The 22,132-nt window shown below is 57.3% G+C and overlaps 2 protein-coding genes across 6 annotated transcripts in view; both read right to left on the minus strand.

Annotated features, from left to right (window-relative positions):
* The window catches only part of ADCY7 (adenylate cyclase 7), a 45,523-nt gene extending 44,765 nt beyond the window's left edge, over positions 1-758 (minus strand). The window contains exon 1 of the mRNA XM_053663196.1: positions 677-758. The gene's annotated coding sequence lies outside the window, so the exon portion shown is untranslated. The remainder of the gene's footprint in view (positions 1-676) is intronic.
* Positions 759-9,992: 9,234 nt separating this feature from the next.
* TENT4B (terminal nucleotidyltransferase 4B) overlaps positions 9,993-22,132 on the minus strand; it is a 37,575-nt gene continuing 25,435 nt past the window's right edge. For 2 of the 5 annotated variants that reach the window (XM_053663199.1, XM_037141587.2), the window contains exons 6-14: positions 20,782-20,902; positions 19,759-19,866; positions 18,322-18,450; positions 17,488-17,701; positions 15,958-16,084; positions 15,756-15,859; positions 15,473-15,660; positions 13,758-13,922; positions 9,993-12,526 (exon numbers count right to left, since the gene is read on the minus strand). In XM_053663199.1, the coding sequence (XP_053519174.1) occupies positions 12,350-12,526; positions 13,758-13,922; positions 15,473-15,660; positions 15,756-15,859; positions 15,958-16,084; positions 17,488-17,701; positions 18,322-18,450; positions 19,759-19,866; positions 20,782-20,902 (1,333 nt within the window). In that variant the 3' untranslated portion in view covers positions 9,993-12,349. Of the gene's footprint in view, positions 12,527-13,757; positions 13,923-15,472; positions 15,661-15,755; positions 15,860-15,957; positions 16,085-17,474; positions 17,702-18,321; positions 18,451-19,758; positions 19,867-20,781; positions 20,903-22,132 lie in introns of those variants that run through there. The other 3 variants (XM_037141589.2, XM_053663201.1, XM_053663200.1) reach the window with 3 other exon arrangements.

Consider the following 22,132-nt stretch of genomic DNA (forward strand, 5'->3'; position numbering starts at 1 on the left):
TGGAAAATGCCATTCCCCATCTTCGGCGGCAGAATACATGGATGCGAAACCCGGGGGGCCCAGTGGACTGACTGGGTATTTACTGAAGAAAATCGCGTATCAGTGAGCCCAGCAGTCAAACCCCATGGTCCCAGGGTCAGCCGAGTATGGACCCTCCAGGGGTGGGTCCCCCTTGTCCATGGCAGGGAAACGGACCAACCTGTTCCTCTCTGCCATCACAAGCCAACCAAGGGCGTGAGGAGCCAGGCCCGGGGGGGGGGGGGGGGGGGCGGTCACAGAGCTCTGTCCTGTCTTGTGGTCCGGGCAATGGCATTGGGGACCTTCTGGGCACATTCCCCCGCATGGGTCTTGGAGGGGGAGGCGGGAAGAACAGAGGGCCAGGGAGGGGGCATCTGAGAGACCACCCTAGGCTTCGGCCAGAGAGCGAGAAGGGGAGGGGGCGGGACCGGGGTTCCTGTGGGCCAGTATCCGCTGCTGTCCGCGGCTGCGCCCACCTCGGGCCCGGGAAGGAAGCCGAGGGAGGGGCCGGTTGAGCCCTCCACCCGGCGGGGCTCCACCGCAAGGCAGGCCCAGGACTCGTTGGGCGCATCCCAGCCAACCCCTCCCCAACCTGCGGGGCGCACTCCGTGGGCTGCGGCGCCGCGCTTCCACCACGGGGTCCGGCCACCGCGCTCACCTGCACTGCTGTGTGTCTCCACCGCTGCCGCGGCCCTGGTGTCTGTGTGCACCGGTGTCTCCGCCACCGCCCTAGTGCCCGCGCGCGCACCGCCCCGGGCGGGATCCGGCTGTGCAGCACGGACGGCCGCAGGCGCCCCCCACCGGCGGTCGGGGTCGGCCGGGCCCAGCCCGGCTGCAGGCGGGGAGGAGGTGGGCGGGGCGGAGGCGCGTCCCGGACGACTCGTTCCCCAACTCGTCACCGCCCCCCCACCACCCTGCTCGATAGCATCAGAAGTGTGGAAACGCCGCACGTGTCGTCCCGCCCGCACGGGTCCGTGTGGAAGGAACGCTGGGCACTTTGGAACCGGAGCAGGAAGTAAAACCCTTTCCAACCTGTTTTCTCGGTCACACACGTGTTTGGACTTGCCCGGTGCTCCTCCAACCCAGAGGGGGATACTTTCTAGCAAACTCTTTCAGCTGTTGCTCCTCCGATCCGACCCCTAATCCGGTAAAGCCCGTTTCTGGAAGAATCCCTGGTCTGCGGGCTAATGCCGTCCTGCCAGGGCAAGGGAGGCTTGGGCAGAAACCTGCTCTCACTCAGGTCTTAACTCCAAGGGGCTCCAGAGGTGGGCGCTAAGGGCCCTGTGCCCTGCTGGTCCACCTCTACCTGTCGCCTGTGCTGGGGCCCCGGAGGACAAAGCCAACCTAGGAAAATAGCTGTCACCACCTCACTGTGCCCCCACGTGGCTTCCCACAACCCAGGATGCAGCCCAGAGCAAGCAGTTAAAAAAAAAAAAAAGCCTGTCCTGTGTCTGAGGTACCCAGGCTGGGTGAGCAAGAAAGCACTCCTCTGAGTCATGGCTGGGAGGGACGGAGCTCAGGAATGAGGGATCACCAGGCCCAGCAGGGCAGTGAAGTCAGAGACCTTCTGGCATCCCTCCCCTCCCACTGGTTCGAAGGGCCCACACCCCCGTTCGGGAGCCTGGGTCCCATTCTGTGGGCAGGGCCCTGGCCAGAGCGCCATGGGAAAGACCCCCAGGAATCTACAGGTGGATGGGCACCAGGGGATCCTGGCACAGGCAGACTGGAAAACCCTGGGCTGCTCAGACCCTGTGCGGCATCCAGGAGCTGGGTACCACAGCCCACTTCACAGGGAAAAGGCCGCAGGAGGCCCATGGCCGTGACCGTGGAGGAGCCCAGCCCGCAGGCCACCTGCTTCAAGGAACTATGCTGAGGAACCAGATGGTGGAATCCAGGGAGGTGGAGGTCCGGTTTCCACTCCAGGCAACCGGAGAGGTTCCCACAGTCCCTGGGATGGTGGATGGTGGCTGTTGGCCCTCTGGGCTGGAGCTGTGTCGGGTTCTTGGCCAGGTCACAGCTGAGTCCGCAGACTCACCAGGGGACGTGTGACTGGGACCTCCCCGTGCCGGAAATGCACCAATGGCGGGCACACCTGGTCCTCGTCAGAGCCAGCACCTGCCCCGGGCCCGCCTGTTCGCCTCCACAACTGTGAGCACCTCAGCCCAGCGGCCTGTGGCCGAGCTCGACCCTGGAGAGTGAGGGGGGCCCCGGGCAGGGCCACCCTCCTGGGGCTGGGGCCCAGCCCTGTTCCTGCGGCCCCTTTGAGCAGGGCACCAGGAGCCCTCGGCCTCACGCAGGGTGTGGGTAGTGGCGCTGTGACATCCCGCCCCGTCCGGCGTGTCGTCTCCACCCACATCTGTGACCGCCCCCCTTCGGAGCAGGCCAGAAATCAGCGGGACAGTGAAACGCCTGCCAGCCCCGGTGCGGACGCTTAACTGCCATGACAGCCGGGCCGTGGTCCCCTCAGAGTCCACTGGGCCCTTGGGGTCTTCCAGCCGGAGCCCAGGACGTCGGAAGCACCTCTGAAAACACCTGCGGCGGGCCCTACCCTGGTCCTCCGGTTCAGCGGGTCTGGCGTGGCTCCCGGGGGGGACCAGCCACAGGGCCTCAGGCCCTAAGATACTGCTTTCCCGTCAGGGTGGGAGCCCCGCGCCCCAAGAATGGAGTCCTAGGCCGGTCTGGGGGTGTGCATGCTTGCCGACCGGGGGGCTCAGCGGGGGCAGGATGGCGCTCCCAGTCTGCTGGACGGGGTGGCTGCCACCTCGCACCAGACTGGCATGACAGCCGGCAAACCGCGGGTTAAAAAGCTTCTGTGTCTGTGAACAAACTTGCACACGGAAGTGTTCGGTCCGCAGCGGAAACCCAGTCCACGCCGAAGGGCTGCGGTTCCACGTCGGTCGCCTCTCCCCAAATGTCCACGTCATGTGTCTGTCATCTTAGTCACGCACTGTGGTGACAGACCCCAGAAAACACGCGCCCCCACCAGGGCCTGTGCCCACAGCCAGGGAACGGCCACTTCGGCCCCCCGCCCGCCCAGCTGGACGCTGGAGAACTTACCAGCAGCGATGGGGGGTCGAGCCCGTCTGCTAGTCTTGCTGCCTCTTTCCAGCCCCTGAAACAGCTGTAAAAGGACATTTTTAAGGCCCATGACAATGGGGGGGAGAGAGGGAGACAGGGACAGAAGTGCAAACTTGGACAGGAGAAAGCAGGCGCACCAGCTTGGCTGACACAGGACGCTGAACCCTACACCAGCAGTTGGGAAAACCAAGGGTCAGCCCCAGGTGGGCTGGGTAAGCCCCCGAGACTCAGTGAGGGGACGTGCCAGGCGGCTCAGGAAGCAGGTGGCTCGAAAGTCAAGGAGGTCGGTTCGAATCTAAGGCCCAGCTAAGAGTGCCAGTCTCTCCCTCACCCCTGAGCTGCCCCCCCCCACCAGCTGAGTGACTGTCCCTCCCCACCCAGGCAGAAGTCTGGGAAAGCTAACAGAGAGACGGGCTCCAGGTTGGGCCTCACCAGCTGCAGGGACAGAGGGAAATTCAAAAGGCAGTTTATATGGGAAGCAGAGACATACCCGCGCTCTCAGGCCACTCCCTCATCCCCCCTCGGCTGGCTCCCAGGATGTGGCAGCCGTGGTCTTACCCCCGGGCTGGAAGCATCCTCTGGGTGACTCACCAGCCAGGTCCCCCGGAGCCTCTCCTCACAGCCGTCCGGCCTGCACACCCCCAGGGTCCTCAGCTGACTCCTGTTTGGAGCATCCCACGGGCTCGTGGGGCCCAAGCTTACACGTGTGCAGACAAGCAGACCGCCCAGGGAATCTCGGGAAAGTCTCCAGCCCCCGGAGGGAGTCCAGGAGGAGCAGACAAAGTTTGGAGACTGTGCAGGCAGACGGGAACCTGCCTTTCATATCTTCAGGGAGTAAAACATATATTGCAACCACGAAGCCAAGTAGAACGCTTTTTAAAAACAAAAACAAACAAAAAAACAAGGAATCCCTGAGGACAAAAACAAAACCCTCAGAGCCCTGGCTGGTGTAGCTCAGTGGATTGAGCGCTGGGCTGCGAACCAAAAGGTGGCCGATTCGATTCCCAGTCGGGGCACATGCCTGGGTTGCGGGCCAGGTCCCCAGTGGGGGGCCACGTGGGAGGCAACCACACATTGATGTTTCTCTCTCTTTCCCCTTCCCTTTCCCTCACTCTAAAAATAAATAAATCTTAAAAAAAAAAACCCACTCAGACATGAAAAACCAACGGAAGTTGGTTTACCAGGAGGTAAAGTTAAATAAAAGAGATGGAATTAGGGAAGAGGAGGGAGGGACCCCACAGGGCTGGGCCAGGAGACCCCGACTCGGAGTAACTGTGGGTAGTTGTGACGCTCCGAGCAAACGGGGGAGGGGAATGGAAACACGGGCTCACTCCCCGGGGAAGACGGACAGGGTTCCCGCCCCCACGTGCCCCGTGCGCCCACCAGGTGAAGCAGACCCAGCCGATTTCCATCATCCGATTTCAGGACTTGGGAACCAAAGAGAAGATCCTGAAAGTGAAAGCAGACCAAACAAGGGGCTGAAACCAGCTATTTTCTCGAGGCCTGGAGTCATGAGGCCGTGCTGTCAACTGTCAAAGGCCAAAGGAGAGAGAGAGGGTCTCCAGCTGAGAATCCTGCACCCGGCCGAGCCGTCCACGGGTGTAAATGAAGGACAAAGACACTGCACTGTTCCCGGGAAGTTCCTGGGGGACAGCACTCACGGAGAGAGAGCTGGGTGAACGGGGATGAGGGGAGGGATCTGCAGGTGGAGGTGGGGAGATGGGGGGGGGGACGTGTGAGCAGTGGGCACTGCCCGGAGGGAGCCCGTGAAAAGGTGACGCATTACCAGGCCGGTGGCGCCTGAGCCTTGCTGAGAACCCCGGCCAAGGTGAGGGGGCTGAGTCAAGTGTGGGGGAAGAGCAAAAAACTCCAGGAAAAACAAACAAACAAACAAACAAACAAACAAACTTGTGTAGAAAAAAGTTCACCCCACAGCACAGTTGGCGAGGGCAACGTCCACCAAGTCACAAAAACAAAAAAATTCTACTGTTGAAGAAAAGTCAGAGTCCAGGGCGTGCAAAGTGAACACGATTTCAAGAACTAAAAATCAAGAAGAGTTATTATTGGCGTGTCATTCAGAGACACAGAGCAAAACACGCCACCACCACCCCAGCCACAAAAAGTTGGAAGGGGCTCAAGAGAGGGAGACAGACTTTTAGAGCCATTTGGCTTTAAATGATGGCGAGACTGCCACTCCCCCGCCCCCATCCACGGCTTGTCACTGTCCTGGCAGGGCCCAGGGCCCCTCTGGTCCACCCCAACCTCTGTGCCCTGTCTAGCTACCTCGTGACTCAAGGGGTTGTTGTGTGACCCCTTGCCTTCCTCTTCTTGGGGACAGGACTTGCCTGGTCACGTGAAAATGTTTCCTTGAACTGGATTAAAAAACTATTAAGGTGTCTGACGGAACGCACTTCACAACTGCTTTAAGTGTGTGTGTGCAAAGCCACGTTGGTGAATTCGCCTGCTGATGGGTGTAAGTACAAAAGGTCTGCAGCCCCAACTGGGCAGTAGCGATTTGTGTATGTGCCCTGACTGGGGATTGAACTTGCGGCCTTGGCATATCGGGACAACGCTCTTACCGAGTTACCTGGCCAGGGCTGTACATGTTTTTCTAATATCGAGGACACTTCCCCAAATACTCAAGTGGCCAGCTTTAGGGGCTCAGTGGGACTAGGGGGTGAAGGGAAACCAGATCCTCCTGCCAGGGATTTCCAGGTGACTGACGTCCTTCACTGTGGAACACCCATTCACTGGGAATTGAGAAATGAGGTAAATCCACTGTCTGGGGAGATGGACAGAATTACCTGTATATTGTTCGTCCTATAACTTACCACGTGAGACACTTCTCTAACAGGATCACACTTTTCCGAGAGACCGTTGCCAGTGAGTGTGTAAGAAGTGACCAGGCTGGAGCGGCTGTGGTCTGCAGTCTAGACCCCTCCCCACTCTCCATCAGCCTTGGGTCCTGTGCGGTCCACAGCGTAGACCACCTGGGACTCCCCTTATGGCACGTGTCTCCCAGGCGAGCGCCCTCGGCCCGGCCCTGGGGACCGGGGGACTGCCAACGCTGCTCCCTGACGTGGCAGAACGCCGAAAGGCGGTTTGCTCGCACTTGGCTGTGGATCCTGCCTCCTCTGTTCTCTGGGGAGGAGGACATCTTCATCGCTCCAACGGTCTGTGTGGCGAAGTAACCCAGCTTCTCGGTGCAGAGGCAGAAGCCCTTACATTGCAGCAGAGGACAGAGCGAGGCTGGCACCTGCCACTAACCCAATTCCAGGGAGTCGGTTCTAGTCTGGCGGTGGCTGAGAGGCGACCAAGGGGTACCCGGTGAGCGGCACCTGGGGGCAGGGGGCGAACACAGTGCCCAAAGGCTTCACCCACTCCACTTCTGGCCCGGAGGAGGATGAAAACCCACGGACTGCCATCTGAGCACAAGAAAAGCTGGTGTCCAAGCGGGCCTGGCTTCATCATTACAAGATACATTATGGAAAAGCAGCCATTCGGGCCCCACACGGAGGCTCGGACCAGAGGTTCGGAAGGTGGACGGACGTGCACAGCCTTTACTGAAGTGCAGAGCGTGAATTATAAGCCTGGTGGTGAGCACTGGGCCACAGCAGTGCGCAGAAAAGCAACTCACAGAACCGTCAAGGCAAACCATCGGCATCTTTGAAGAAATCGTCATTAGCTTACAACAAAAACCAAACTTCCAGGCCTGTCATTTGTTTGTAGTACTGATGACTGGTGCCAGGACCTCAGCAAGTGTCCGCATGTCATAAGTCATTTGTATCAAATTTGGTTTTTTTCTGGTCAGTTCCTTAGCGCCTCTTAGCAGTACCCAGACAACACTGGAAGACTTTAGAGATGGTGCAACTCCCAGCACAGCCCTGGAGTCCACACTTCCTAACACAGAGGGCAGTGCCCATCAGGGGAAGAAATACAAAAGTTACTGGAGAAAAACACAGGTTCACCCAGCTTCCAGTCAGACGGGCAGAGGCCTCATCCACCCAGCAGCATGTCCCTAACCCCAAATATCCAGAAACCACGCAGGTTGCCCCCCGACCTCCCAGGTAGGACACGAGTGTGCAGTTGGACGGTGCTTGTAGGACTGGGTTCTGTGCCAACGCACTGACATTCCCCACAACTTTTTGGATTTTAGGATTATGGGACCTGCAAAAGGCTTATTTGTAAAAAGTGACTCCTGAACATTTCCGTGTATATGAAAATCAGAGGGGATCTTAAATTTCGGAGCTGAAGGTTAGGGACAGAAACATGTAGTAACCTGTAACCAAAGGTAACAAATGACATGGTTGAGGAGAGAGCTCGGACCTGCACAGAACCTGGGGTGAAAGGTGAAGGTAATTTGAACTCGGAGACTGGCTGACACCCAGGCACCTCACTGGAAGAGGGACCCCTGACCACCTCAGGGACGAGGACAGGACGGAGGACCCCCCACCCCTCCCTGGCCTCCGGGCCTGTCCCTGGCCTGCCCACCCTCCGCAGGGAACCGGGCAGGGGACAGCCAGGTGCCTCTAAGATAAAACGAATCTCCCAACAAGTCCCTCCAGGCCTGGAGACCCAGCTGCCACCGCCAGGAGGAGGAGCCAAGGCCGTAGGGACCCGCAAGGACTTGGGTTAAAGAGGACAGGGAAGCAGCGCTGCAGAAACGCACAGGTGAAGAGGTGAACACCGGATCGATCGCCTTGCTGTCACCCGCTCCGGCTGTGACCCCCTCCTGCTGCCCCAGTCAACCCAGCAGGCCCCTCCCGTCTGCAGTCACCGGAGGCTGCGCTGTCCCCCCTCCCTCCGCTGACCTCTTCCTCAAGGGGCGGCTCCTCCACGCTGGCAGGTGAGGGAGTAGGGTCGACGCAGGCACGTAAGTAGGAAATGCAAAGGCTGAGGACTTAAAAAAACCCCAAACACCCCGACACAAAACAAACATTAGCAGATTAACGAAAAACTGTCCTTGAGCAAATATTTAATTCTGGATATCAACTAGGTCAGTCGCGTTTCCAAGCCCTGCTTCTGGTTAATAATTTTGTCAGCACTCAACGCACGTGGCCCATTCTCTCTGATGAAAGGAAGTCACCTAAGGTGTCCAGCCGACACAGCTCACGGGGCAGGGGAAGGAATGGCCTCTGGGCCGAGCCACTGTCCGAGCCGGGCAGGTCACCTCCGCAGGAAGGCCTGGCTCGCTCCTTAGCTGTGCTGAACACCCGGCAGAGGACTGACGTTTGCTCACAAGTGTTCACACTGACCCTGCCCGTGAGTGTTTGCACAAAACGGTGTTAACTGGCCCTGGCTGGTGTGGCTCAGTGGACTGAGTGCTGGCCTGCGAACCAAAGGGTGGCTGGTTTGATTCCCAGTCAAGGTCACAGGCCTGGGTTGTGGGGTCAGGTCCCCAGTGGGGTCCACGTGAGAAGTAACCACACGTTGATGTTTCTCTCCTTCCCTTCCCCTCTCTCTAAATAAATAAAATCTTCTAAAAAAATGGCATTAACTGAAGTCTTGAGGCTCAGAACAGCTGCAAAGACACTTCCAAGGAACCGCGCTACCTGTCGGTCCCCATGTTAACAAGACATACTCTCTAAACATTCACTGCGGGAACCGGGTCACTAACGACCATGAGGATCCAGGGTAACTGTGAAGTATCACTTTTCCACTCAATTAAGCTCAAGAGAGCCACTTAGAGGGTGCCCCGCTCGTGCGTGCTTCAGGAGAACACCGGTTTCCATGACACGCTTCCTGAGCCAGGACAGCGGGGACCGACCCTTCCAACCACGCATCTTAACATTCCAGTAGTCCTCACCGCACGACTGGCCACGGCGCTCATACTTTCGACCTTCAACTTCTGAATATTCAGAAGCAATCGGTTCTCCTATCAGCATTCCTAGCGGGTGACTAACACGCTGAGAAATCAACCGCGTGGTGCTGTGATGGAAGGAACGGACAAAAACCTCTGTTAGCACTGCGACAACACGGCCACAACCCGCAAAAACACCAGCGACGCTTCTCGCTCTGCTCCGACAGCAGGGGTTCCTAGGGATTTTCGCAGGGCAACCTCGGTAACTGACCCCAGTCACCAAGGGCTACTCTGCAAGGAGCAGGCCACGGCAGCAGAGGGCACTGCCACGCACGGTGTCACCCTCTCCTGGCCCGCCCTCGGCCCCGGGAACCCCAAACCCTCGTCACTGCAGGTCACGGCAAACACAACTCGCCTTGCCGTGACACGGGGTGGGGGGAGATGATGTGCGGGGTGGGGTGTAAGCTCTACAACACGATTAAAAATGCTCTCCCTGCGGCACACACGGTGCCCCAAGACCTTGTCCGGGAACATCTGGGCCAAGCAAATAAAAGCTGCGTGGTGACGGGAGGGTCCAGACTGGAGGGCAGCTGCCTGCGGAGCCGGCCGGTCCCACAGGCCAGGGCAAGGTCCGCAGGGCGCTGGCAACCTCCCGGAAGTGGATGCGGGCGTGAAAAACCAGGCGCCTGGACGGACCCCTCAGAGCTGGAGGGAGAGGCGTGCTCACCTTCACCGTGGAAACAGAGCCACTCGGGTCTTGTGCCGATGCCTCTGACATGTCAGCACCTCTAAAACCAGCATTCGGACGCCCGTCACGGCTTTGCACGCAGCATCGGCACTGACCGGGCACACGTACGTGACCACCAAAGGGGAGCCCCCACGGTGGGGCAGAATTTGTCTACCCTCTGTCCCCAGGATCTGGCAAAGGACAGGTGTATGATTCGTGGACGTGGTGCAGGGGTTGGAGCACTGAAAGGACGTGTTTCTGATGGGTTCACCAAAGCTTCCAAGTACCAAACTCAAAGCAAAGCGGTGAGATGGGAGTCAAGAAACCCGAGATCGCAGCTGCAGAACAAAACAAGCGGGCACACGGGAAGTTCTTCAAAGTTACTTTACTTCGGATTGAAAAACGAGCCGGCTTCCGCCCTGCTCGCTGCAAGACACACAGTAACACACGAATACAATGCTGGTCGGCTGAGGAAATGTACACGCCTCAATTTCGCCTTCACGCTTTTGTCCTTTTTAGAAAGATACTGTTTACCAAAAAGAAACATCAGCAGTACAGGAAAAACTATTTTCCCAATAAGTTTACGAAAACCTAAGATTCCCAATGGAATCAAGATTATCTTCCCGCTACCAGCACTTTGAACAGAATCACATGCTCACCGGACACGGCTACCCACGCCCCAAGAGTCCGTTCGCTTCCAACGATGAGGGCGGTCCTCTGAGCACACGGTCAGCGTGGCAGGTGGGTCTGTGAGTATGAAGTGTCCGAAGTAGGCAGCGAATACTGAATTTCACTTTATTTTATAAATAATTGTTCCCTTAGCAGTAAACATAGGTCTACACACTCACAACGGTCCTAGAAAATAAATACTGTGATTATGCGTACAGCGTCAGGACAAACAGGTTTCAAACAAACGGAAGCTTGACACCTTGATACAAATTCTGATCAGGGTAAAATGGGACTCGGAAGGTTTGAAACACCGGCCAAGTAACGTGACATTTAAAAGTGACATTTAAAACCTCCCACGGTTCTGCACAGGTATCAGGGTTTCCGGGTCTGGAACGCATTTTTCCCTTGTGAATTAAAACACGAACACATTGAGAATTGCTGATTTCAGTGATGACATTATAGTTTTGGTCTGACTTTAGCATTATTTTCTTTATAAAAAGTTGCACTAAGTGTCCATTAATGGTCTGATCGGTCTTCAGTATTTCATAAACGTATATAAAAGAAATTCCTAAAAGCCAACAGTACTTTGTATGTACACACATATAAAAGAATCTCCTCTCGGAAATGGCCGCGGCCAGCAGAGCCCACGCTGACGCTGAACACAGACGCTCTGGCCAGAGAAAGTGTTCGCAGAAGCGTCACGCACACTCGACCGGGGGCGACCCCCCAACCGAGCTGCAAACTCAGCACATGACGAACCAGAGTGACACATCTCAGAGCTGACCACAACCGAAACTTACAGTATGATTGAAACAAGCGGAGGTTTAAAAAAGTTTTAATTGAAGACAACAATTCCATGGAAGGAGAGGGTGAGGGACGGGCTGACAAGAGTATTTGGTCTTAATAAGGCAACACAGAACAGGCCCATCGTAAAGACCATTTCCTTCTGGACGATCGACAACACCGAAAGTGTCAAGTGGAGCACGAGGAAACAGTCCTTCGCAGGTGTGACGTAGCGAAAGCTGCTTGCAGGCGTGCTCCCCGACAGCCGCGGCACCGGGGCTCCCGAGCTGGGGCGAGGGGCCCAGGCACTGGCAGCCCCCGGGGTCGGCGGTGCCGGCAATGCTTGCAAGGGCTGCGGCCCGTGCCTCCCTGTCAGAGATTTTAGAAAATAAAAGAGTGAAATAAAAATTTTAAAAGACCGCAAAGGAAACACACACGAGGAGGTCAGGACGACAGCACTCTAGAAAACGGTCGCAAGTTGATTTTGAGATGACTAGGTTTTCAGTGCTCACACACCAGGACACAGCACAGACACGTATGTTCGTTTGTACAAAATAAAATGAGCGTCATTTGCCGCTGTGAACCTTTTCTCGAGAGAGGAAACGCTCCCGCAGCAGCAGGTCACCAGGGCCTGTCATTTCATTGCCAAGGAAAACCGATCGAGAGAACAAATCACTTCCCTACGTGTGGATGTTATGACAAATCAGATTATTTTGCAAACTAATCCTGAGAGAACCTGTTTACGATTTAAACAGTAATGTTATGTAAAAAGTATTAACAAATCCACTATTACAAATGCCAATTTCCTATGTGGTCATCTATATATACACACAATAAAATGATAAACATGTGCAAAAATACTTTTTAAAAAACATGCACAGGCCACGCCCCCCGCTGGGGTCTGGGCTTTCTACGAGATGCCTGTCCTCCGCCCTCCCCGGCCCTCCGAATTCCGTGTTCTTCCTCGCCCCCCACTGACTCCCAGTCCCCTAACTCTGCATGAAGCCAATGAGAAATACATTTCATTTACATTCAAGCTTCAAATCCTAAAATGACCCTGTTGTAGCACGTGACTTATCCACGAGCAGCCTTCCCCCCCTTTGCTTGCTTTTGGTTCCTGCAGCTGTCAGTCTTCATGATCCGTTCTGCGGTGAGCAGGGGAAAAACGCTGAATCAACGCATGGACGGCGCCGGGCTGGGGCACGTCCCCGGAGTCCCGGCCGCGGCCCCGGGCTGAGGTCTCTGCGCAGAGGCGGTCCACCGCGCCCCGCCGACTATCTGCACAGGTCTGCGAGCGGGGCGTCCCTCTTGTGCCTCCTCTTCTTGCCGTGGAAATACTGGTTACTGGACCGGCCCGGATGCTGCTTCTCTGTCGCCGAGGCCCCGTGGCCTGTCGGAGCCGTGCCTTGGAAGCCTTTGCTGGAAGACCGGAAGAGCCGGGCGGGCCCATGCTGCGGGAGAGGAAGCGGGCACCAAGACATGAGCGCCACGCTGCACCTGCACACCCACCGACACCCCACTGACACCGGCGCCCGGGCCTCTCCACGGCCACGGCCACGATTACGTGGCAGGCAGAAAATGACACCCCCAGGGTTACTGCTCTGAAACGGAGCCGTTTTTCACCGGGGGCACCGAGAAGCCCAGAGCACCGCCTGGCCTTCTCACAGACCAGACAGAATGGGCGACTTTTCTCAGGGGACCCCCCAGTCCACACACCGAGCGCTAACTGGCACTGCCAGCCAGGTCAGCGGTGTGACAGCTGGCTGCCCCTTCTGCTGCCACCTGCCACATTAACTGCCCCTTCTGGAGAACTCTTTGGTGCTTACAACTAAGGCTGGAAAGGTCAGGTGGAGTCTGCAGGCCACGGCGGGCGGGAGGCACCAATACAACAGTCCCTCCCTCCTGCCAAGCACCTCCCCCGTCCTGCTGTGCTCGGAGGGGTCGGAGGTCGGAGGCCTGAGGTTGGAGCCCAGGGGAACGTGGCTTCTTCCCCTCATTTTGATTCATTGCGATAATACAATTCTAGGCAATAAAAAACCCTTCAGACAGAGACGCTCTGTGGCCCCCTCTAACTGAGACGCTGGACAACTGTGCACGGCTGTCCGCAGCCTGGGCACTGCAACTCGGGCCGCTCCGCATCCGAGGCAGACAGACCGAAACACAGGGCCCGACAGAAGTAACACCTGCCCGAGGCTGGTCGGAAGGGTAATAACATGGGTGTCACGATTTATAGTTCCAACTCAACACGTCACCTACACTGTCGTAAGTGCATGAGTGTCATCCTGTAATGTCACGGGATCACACGCTTGTGGTTGTGTAAGGAAAAGGGGCGTTCCTTGTGCCGCACTCCGTGCAAGCGGCATTCACACCCAGACGTGTGCGACACGGCCGTGAAGCCGCACGTGCAGCTGCGTCTGCGTGTGCTCCACAGGCAAGGACCCCGGACACCCCGGTGTGACTCCCTGATGCTGTAGCCGGAGTCCGAGCAGCGGACTGGGACATCTTACGAGGGCCCCCAGAGGCCTGCAAAGCCGCCGGGACATCCCGAGACTGCAAGTGCTGCTGAGCTTGGGACCTCTCGGGACAAGGCCGGCTGTGTGTCGGCCCCGCGCTGTCCTCCACCTGTGACGCACACCGACAGGTGAGACGCCGGAGGTGCTGTGTCCCGAATGCCGCACGCACCTGCGACTTGCTGACGCTGCTCGGCGTGCTGGTGGCCGGGGTGCCCTGCGCTCTCCCGCCGGCCTGCAAGGTCTCCACGGGCACCTCCTGCGACCCCACGCGGTTCCCGGGGGACGGACGGCAGAGCAGCTGTTTCGGGGTTTTACATGGCGTCGCGTCGGAATCCTACCGCGAGTAACAAGAGTTACAACGTGATGCACTGATAATTCGGACACGCAACACACAGAGGAAGACATTTCAGCTGACCACTCCCCGCGCCCAGTGTGGCACCAGTGCATTCACTGCAGGGGCACACGGAGGGCTGCCCCCCACAAAGTGCTCCAGTCTTCCTCCAAACACTGAGAGAGGCTCATTTTATCAGAGGGCTTCTGTGCCTTGTTACACCACCAGCCACGCCTGACCTTGGCCATCACCTTAAAGAAGCCCACGGAGGTGCGAGTGTTCAAAATGGACTGCAGTGCAGGGCGAGGGGTGGGACCCCGAGGGAGGGCGGTTTGCGAGGCCCCACCCACGTCTCTGTGACAGCAGCTGCTTCAGGGAGCTCTTCCCGCAGGCGCCCTGTGACACAGACGTCCCGGACCCACGGCAGAGCCCGCCTGGCTGTGGCCACTGTGCCCTCAGGTCTAGGCTGAGCCCTGCACAGCACTGCCGGTTCACAGGCTCTGTCCCTGCCGCTCCGCCCCCAGGCCAGCTCACTCCAGGAGCCAGAGGGGACCCCACCAGCTCTGCACGTGAGGCTTCACGGCACCACTGTGACGCACAGTCCTTGTCAGCAGTAAAAAACATCCCTTCTCTGTTTGGGTGGCTTTTCATGTTGCACGGCCTCCCAAAGGCAAACTTCGACTGATGGGGAAGCCCCTTTACATCTCAATTAGGCAAACGCAAACGTAACCCCGATACGGAAAAGCCAGTGGGGCTGTGACCCACGTAGATGCACTGGGACGGGGCCGCCGCACAGCAGGGCCGCGGGGGCGTGCAAGGGGGGCTGCCAGGGGCCCCGCCGCCAGGCTGCTTTTTTGGGGGCTGGAAACGCCTTGGAATCAGGTGACGGTTGTGAATATACTGAAAACCAGCACATGACACATTTTTAAATGGTCAACTATGAGAATTACGTCTCAATTTGTAGAAGTTAAACCAAGAGGCTCAAGAACACTACCGAGTGGAAGCAGCCCCACACGAGGAAGCACACACACACCGTCACAAACATTCCGGGACAGGCAGAACGGATCTGTCGTGTGAGGCACTCCCGACAGTGTCACCCCCAAGGGTGGGGCCGGGACTGCCCTCCAGACGCAGTCTCTGTCTCGTTGGGTTTGTCACACACGTGTGTATATGCTTGTGAAAATTCAGTGGGTGTACAATTAAAACCTTCTTATGTGTCAATTTTACATGAAAAGCAAACCAGGACCAGAACTGGGCTCTGGTCAGCAAGGGGCTCTCTGGGGAACTGCAGGGACAGGCGCAATGCACGTGGAAATGTGTCAGTGTGGACAGAGAGAGGGACGGCAGGGCCGGCTGGCTCGCCCAGCGTGCGCGGTGCAGCCCGGGCGCGAGTGTTGGGAAATGGGACCAGTGCCCAGAAGCAGGATGCTGGTTCGCATCATTCAGCGCCCCACTGACCAATCAGAGAGCCAGGCGGCCCCGCCCCCTAGATGGCCGCCCCCCACGGGCTTCCCGGGCGCCTAGGGCTAGAAAGGCCCTGTCTTCATACTTACGACGTCACTAGAGCTGGACTGTGTGGCCGAAGACGAAGACACCGGACCTGATGAAGAGTTTGAAGAGTGTTTACTAACAGATTCCGAAGTTTTACTTCTACATTTTCCAAGGGCTTCATTTTCTTCAGACAGATTATTATTACATTTATCTAACTGCTGAGAATCTACTATCAAGGTAACACCATTTCCTGAAAGAGTGGCAAAAGATTGGAAAACGTTTCTTCCCATCAAACGCACACAACTCAGAAAAGCCTCAAACAGTGGACCGAGGGCGGGCGCTCACCGTGGCGGGCGGGCGCAGGCCTGCTCTGCAAGCCCCACTGCTTCGATATCCAGTCTCGGTACGTGGCCACCTCGTCCGTCACTCTGATGATTCTGCCTAATATGCTGTGTGCGTTGGAGAAGAGGAGGGGGAGGGACGTCACTCGGAAGGCAGGCGCAACAGCCAACCCCGACGCGCGGGCTGACCCCGGGCGGACCGTTACCTCTCGGTCTCGTTGTTGGGGTAGTACTTGGCTATGGGCGACACAGCGTGACTCAGGACCACGTAGGCGTAGTCGAAGGCCTGCTTCACCTGCATGGCCCCGTACGAGCTCCTTCCCACATCGTTGCCTGGGGGAGAATGTGCCCGTGAGACGGGAAGCTTGCCCGATGCTTGACACGGCTACGTGTTCACAGGCCTCCCTCCAGAAAGCACGGGCAGGTGCTGCCCCACCGGAGTGGCCCTCGGGACCCAGGACCCGCACACCCCCGGCTCCAAGCCTGAGCGTTGTGAAGTGAGAAGTTGTCCGGGGCCCAGGTCGCCTGACACACTCTGGCCTCGCAGGGGACGTCCCACCGCCAGCCCACAGACATAAGTCCCTGCCTGTTCTACCTGAGGAGTGAGACCAAAATGAACTGGAAACACCCAGTTTTCACTCCCAGCGGCTCTGTGGCTGGCCCCACTGCACCTCAGGAGCTCCAGGCGGCAGACCACCCGGGGGGGATCTGTGTGTCCTTTACACAGAGCAGGCTCCCACTGAGCGTGTCCCGAGAGACCGAACGCACACAATGATTAATATTCATGAGCTGGAAAAGGCTGCTGGGCACCTACTCTTAACACCCTTTTCTCCCTGACTTTCCAAGTTAACGCATGAAAGCGAATGGCTACAAGCGAGCCCAGAACATCAGGGAAGTGCGGGAGGAATTCCTTCTCTGCTCACTGTCAAGCCACTGCGAGGCCAGAGCGGCACAGTCAGAGGGGGGACTCTGAGAGGGACTTGATCCTCCTTTCTCTGCACTTGAGCTGCGTGGCTGCCTGTGGGCTTGCAGAGTCCTCACCGCAACGCCCTGGCTGGAAAACCCTCCCAGGCCCATGCGGGGGGCCGGGGGCGAGTGCTGACGGAAGGGGACTGGAAGGGGGCTGGGGGCACACGACACAAAACACAGATGACGTGCTGTAGGACTGTACCCTGGAAACCTGTGTGATTTTATAGGTCCAACAGTAATAATGACCCCCCTGGCTGACCGCGGGCTGGAATCAGGCCACGACGACAGGAGAAGAGGCTGTCACGCTGGAGATGTGCACAGACCCGCCCCAACCACCACGCCCGCTCCTCTGGGCCGGCAGAAGGGGGGGGCTCCACTCCCCACCCACCTGACAGTCCGCAGCGGGGTTTACTTTCCTTTTCTTTTTTAAAAATATTTTATTTATTTTTAGAGAGGGGAAGGGAGGGAGAAAAAGAGGGAGAGAAACATCCATGTGCAGTTGCTTCTCATGCACCTCCTTCTGGGGACCTAGCCGGCAACCCAGGCATGTGCCCTGACCGGGAATCGAACCAGCAACCCTTTGGTTCCCAGGCTGGCAACATGTGTTTCTGGAGTGTGTGTTTATTTTCATGTTTGCTTATGTATGTAACACTCTGATGAAACACAGAACGACCACATGAGAAGTGGCCCTCCATTTTTTATCTACAGAGAATTCCACGTGCAACACAGCGACTGACGATGCCCACACATTTACCTAATTTCAATACCTGGTTGGAGAGGATCTTCAATATAAAGCATCGATGGCCGGTAGCCGTCCAGCATATTTTTCTGCACTTCGTCTTTGGCCACGTATGAACCCCCGTCCTTTATCCGGATGCCAGTCTTTAAATAATTGAAGTGCCGTCCATATAATTCAAAAAACTCTATCAAGAGAACACCATAGTTTGTGTTGGGGATGCAAGCATCTTCCCTGGGGTGCAACTAAAACCAGAAGAGAGAGAAAGAAATCATGTCGGGCACTCTCCGGCTTACTGAGGTGGGACAACTGTCATATCCTGTGGCTATCGACACGCGGACACTTGGTGGAGCAGAGCGGCCGGCAGGTCACGAGGCCGTGCCGCGGTCAAGCGGCGTGGAGCGGGCCGAGACAACCCGGGAGGTGCCCCGGATGCAGACCCGGCTGGACGTCACAGACTCGTGCGCACCCAGGCCGGCCGCCGGCCTCCTTGCACCTCCTGCCCATGGGCAGGCCCGTCCGGCGAGACTCACAGGGCAGCTGCTTAGAGGACACTCCCACTTTGGCCTCTCTCCTACCACTCACACTCGTGGAAACCACGGGATGCCTTTGCATGTTAAAGCTTGCAGTGAAAAGTCCCAGACTAAAACATACGAGACTGAAAACAAAAACATAAACAAATATTCTTCCCCAGGGAGTTCTTAACACGTGCTTGCTCAATTGCAAAAGGTACCCGGTCTCAGAAGACCTAAGCATTCAACAGCAGCATTGCGACTGAGAGTCTGACTTACACTTCTCCAGAGTGACTCCCTAACTCAGGTGTCAAAGTCAGTGCGCACCAGCACGTCGGAGCCACAGGACGTACCTGCAGGAAACTGACCGCCATGAGGAAGAGGCTGTAAGAGCCAATGCCACCTGTGAACACCTCGTTGAGGTCCCTCTGCAGCAAGAACTGCTTCAGCACCAAGACCAAGTAGGGCAGCACAGGGTACTTCTGAAAGAGAAGAGGCGCGTGTCGACCACTTCCTGCGCGAGGAACAGCCCTGAGCGGAGCGGCACACTGGCCTCTGCGCACACGCCGGTCCTCGCATTGCACACTGCACTGCAGCCCACCCTCCGTGGTAAGAGCCCCGAGAAAGCGCGCTGCGGGAATCAGGGGACGTGCGGCCGTGGAGAGCGGCAGGCAGGACGGGACATGGACGTGGGTGGAGCCCATCCAAGGCACCTGCTCCGGCCAGTCCAGCAGGAGGCTCATCTGTGAGCGGGAAACACGACCCGGACGGGACAAAGTCCCCTCTAAAGTGCGCAGTAAGGGAAAGAATCATTGCCCGTGGGTGGGTCCTGAAGACCCGCTTCCGTGGGGGCGGGTGGCCGGAACCGTCCCCGCTCCACAGGGCACATGAGAGCGCCTGAGCGGGCACACGGGGACCAGACCCGAGGCTGGGGACCCGGACGGGGATGACAGAGGCACCAGCTTCTGGAAAGAAACCTTCACGACCATTACCCAGTGGGGGTGGGGGTGGGGGCAGTTACTAGGGATTCCCCGCTTCTTCCCGACACCAACTGTGAACACGTACACTTTCGAAAGGGACAAGAGTGTGCACTTCTGCAAGTCGCATCAGAGTAAACACGCGTGAGAAATAACAGTGTGGAGGAACAACCATTTTTTAAACATTATGGTCGAAGTCAGAAACAGCATCTTTAAATGAAGGGAACACATCTGTGCAAACGTGAAAAAAGTCTCTAAAATATTACATTAAAAAAGTATAAATTAATATGCATACAGGTGCTATTTATTTCTTTTGTTAAAATTTCAAAAGAATAAGCAAGAAAAAAAGGGCAATGATCCACAGCCACAAGGTGTCAAGTGACCAGCGTCTCCCTGTCCTTTGCCTAGTCAGCCCATCCCGGAGGAAACCGGAACCAGCAGAAGCGGGGACAGACTCAAGTCCCCGCAGACAGGGCAGGACACTGGCAGGGGGCAGGGCCCAGAGCAGGGCCGGCAGGTCCCGGGCCAAACACTGGGAGACCGAGACGGACGGGGCTCTGCTCCACGCCTGCTGGGGCTTCCCGAGGGCAGGGAGGTTCTGCGAAAGCTTTCTCGGCCTTGAAACCTCACTTGAGGTCACACTAAAACTACTACGGTCACCAGCAGATTTGAGGACAGCAAAGCCAGGCCACAGAAGAGAGGCTCTGACAGCCACACCCAGACACACAATCCGGCCAAGCTGACCAGCGCAGAACCTCGACGCCGAGGCCGCTTCTCCCAGCAGCGCTGCCCCAGCACTGTGAATTCACTGACCTTGGTGAAATCTTTGATGAGGTCCGCGGCTCTCACGCCATTCTGCACGTTAAAGCTGATGTCAACTTTCACTTCAGTAAAAGAGTCTGTTAATTTAATAATAGGTACCTAGAAGAGTAGAAAGGTAAAATTAGAACACGTGGACGAAATTCCATGACCAAATCAGGGCAGGGAGGGTGACCAGACTTGAGGTCTTGATCCCTCACTGGACACGGGTGTTCTGGACACTGCGCACCACAGCTGCCCTGCCTTCTAGAAACGTCTCTTTGCATAGTAAGCATTGTACCTCATACGACCTACTTTACCACCTCTCTTGGCTGAGAATTTTGAGACAAGCGACAAAAACCTTTCTTGCCATTTTACGCACTTTGGTAAACAGGCTCCTACTCCAGGTGACATCAGTTACGAGCCTTGAGCCCGTGGCCGGTTTCTAGTAAGAAAGCGGCTGGACCCTCAGCCCCACACAGCCCTGTGGCATCGGGGTCAGCTGCACACGGGGCTGTGCGGACAGCCCGGCAGAGCAGGTTCGACGCGAGGACCACCCACATGAAGCTACAGAGGGTGTGCGTGAGACCGAGGAGTTCTTTGAAGGCGGAGGAGCTTGCCGCACACAGTGCAGGAGGCACAGACTGTGCGGAGCCGGGTTCCAAATCAGTGGGTTTTTATAAGAAAAATGCAGGCTGTTTTGCGTCAGAGAAACAAAATCTGCAAAATAGGTGTATTCTAAGCTCCCGTCAACATCCTTCCATGGCCACTCCCATGCTGTCAAAGCCAGGCCTGGCCGACGAGACTCCCACCGCGGACGCCGTACCAGGGCCTGCGCCCCTGGGAGTGGTTGCGGCGTCGCCACGTCCTGGTCCTAGAAAGACCTCCCAGGGCTGTGCAGCCACCATGGGGACTCCGTGGAAGGAACACCTGAGCGGGGCCGGGCCACCTGTCTGTCTCCTGCTCACCCAGCAAACCCCAGCTCTGAGTCTCCTGCACGAGGGACGGGGGCCCGGAAGAGGAAATGGGGGGACTCACAGTGGCTTTGTCTAGAACTTTCACTGAGTCCTCATCTGCGACTTTGTGTTTCCGAAGAGCCTCTTCCAGGGTCCAGAGGGGGAGGTTCTCCCACTTCCCGAACACCACCAGGTCGATGTCACTGGACACAGAACACACGCCCACAGCGGGTTTGAAGAAGCAAGGATGCACGCTTGGTGTAACACAGACTCAAGCTTGCACCCCTCGCTTGAGGCTGCGAAAACCCGCCCCCGCCCCACGGAGCCCCAGGTGCTGGTGGCAACTGTCTCGGAGCTGAGGGGAGGCTGTCCATTTCACCAGCCACCTCCGCTTAGTCACTGCACACAAGTGAGGCCCCAGGAAAAGGCGAGTGTGCGAGAAGGAGAACCTCAAAAAGCACCAGTTACCATTTCCTGCTGAGCAAGGTTCTGGGCTAGAAACCTGAGACCCTCCACGTGGCTGTCACTCAGACTAGCAAGTATAGAAGGTAAGAGGCCGCCGCTTGTATAGCAAAGAAAACATGCCTGCACACACTTCCTTGCACATGCACGGAGCATCTGCAAGGAAAGGCTCGGACTGAGCGCACCTAGGCCCTCCGAGGGGTGGGGCTGGGGACACAGGGCGGTCGGCTTCTCCCTGTGACTGTGTGTCCTTCTCAAATCTGAACTGCGGGGCCGTGCCCACAATTCACACAGTTCAATCAAGGTTTTCAGGAAGAGCGACTCAGGGCGCTGGTGAAGTTCAGAACCTAAACACGGACAGGCACTGACGAGCCCCAGGCCGAAGGCTTTAGATGCTTCCCAGGCCCAGGCCAGCACTGGGAAGAGGGGAAGTTGCTGGGGTCCGTCTGAGTCACCACGTGCAAGACCAGGGACAGAAGCCGAATTGAGCCCCAATCGAACCGCAGGCTGGACGCCTGCAACTCCACTGTGACTCCACTGAGACTCTACTACCTGCGCTTCGAAATTTGTTAGGAGGGCAAACCTCACGTTAACTGTTCTGACCACAATGAGGACAAAAACTAAACCATGACGAAGGCTCCCCCCTTCAAGACCACCACACCCCAACTCGCAGAGAACAGGTCTCCATTCACCCCTGCTGTGGATCACAGAGATAAAGGGGGCCTGAGAGACCACGTCCTCCCTCAGGAGGGTCTGCACCCGAGTTTCTGCGTCGGGAGGCCTACAGTGGGCGACAGAATGAGCTCTTAACACTGGGAGGCCTGGCCCTGGAGCCTGCACAGCCCTTAGGCACAAACAGGGGGCTCCCCACAGAGCCCCCAACAGACATGGTGGCACGGGGTGAGGGAGGGGCCAGGCAGCCTGCGGGGGGGGGGTGCTGCGATGAGTGCTAACTGATGTCACCGCGGTGT

Source organism: Artibeus jamaicensis, unplaced genomic scaffold (genome assembly GCF_021234435.1).
Source record: "Artibeus jamaicensis isolate MK-2021 breed Jamaican fruit bat unplaced genomic scaffold, CSHL_Jam_final contig_3152, whole genome shotgun sequence".
In the NCBI taxonomy this organism is placed as follows: Eukaryota; Metazoa; Chordata; class Mammalia; order Chiroptera; family Phyllostomidae; genus Artibeus; species Artibeus jamaicensis.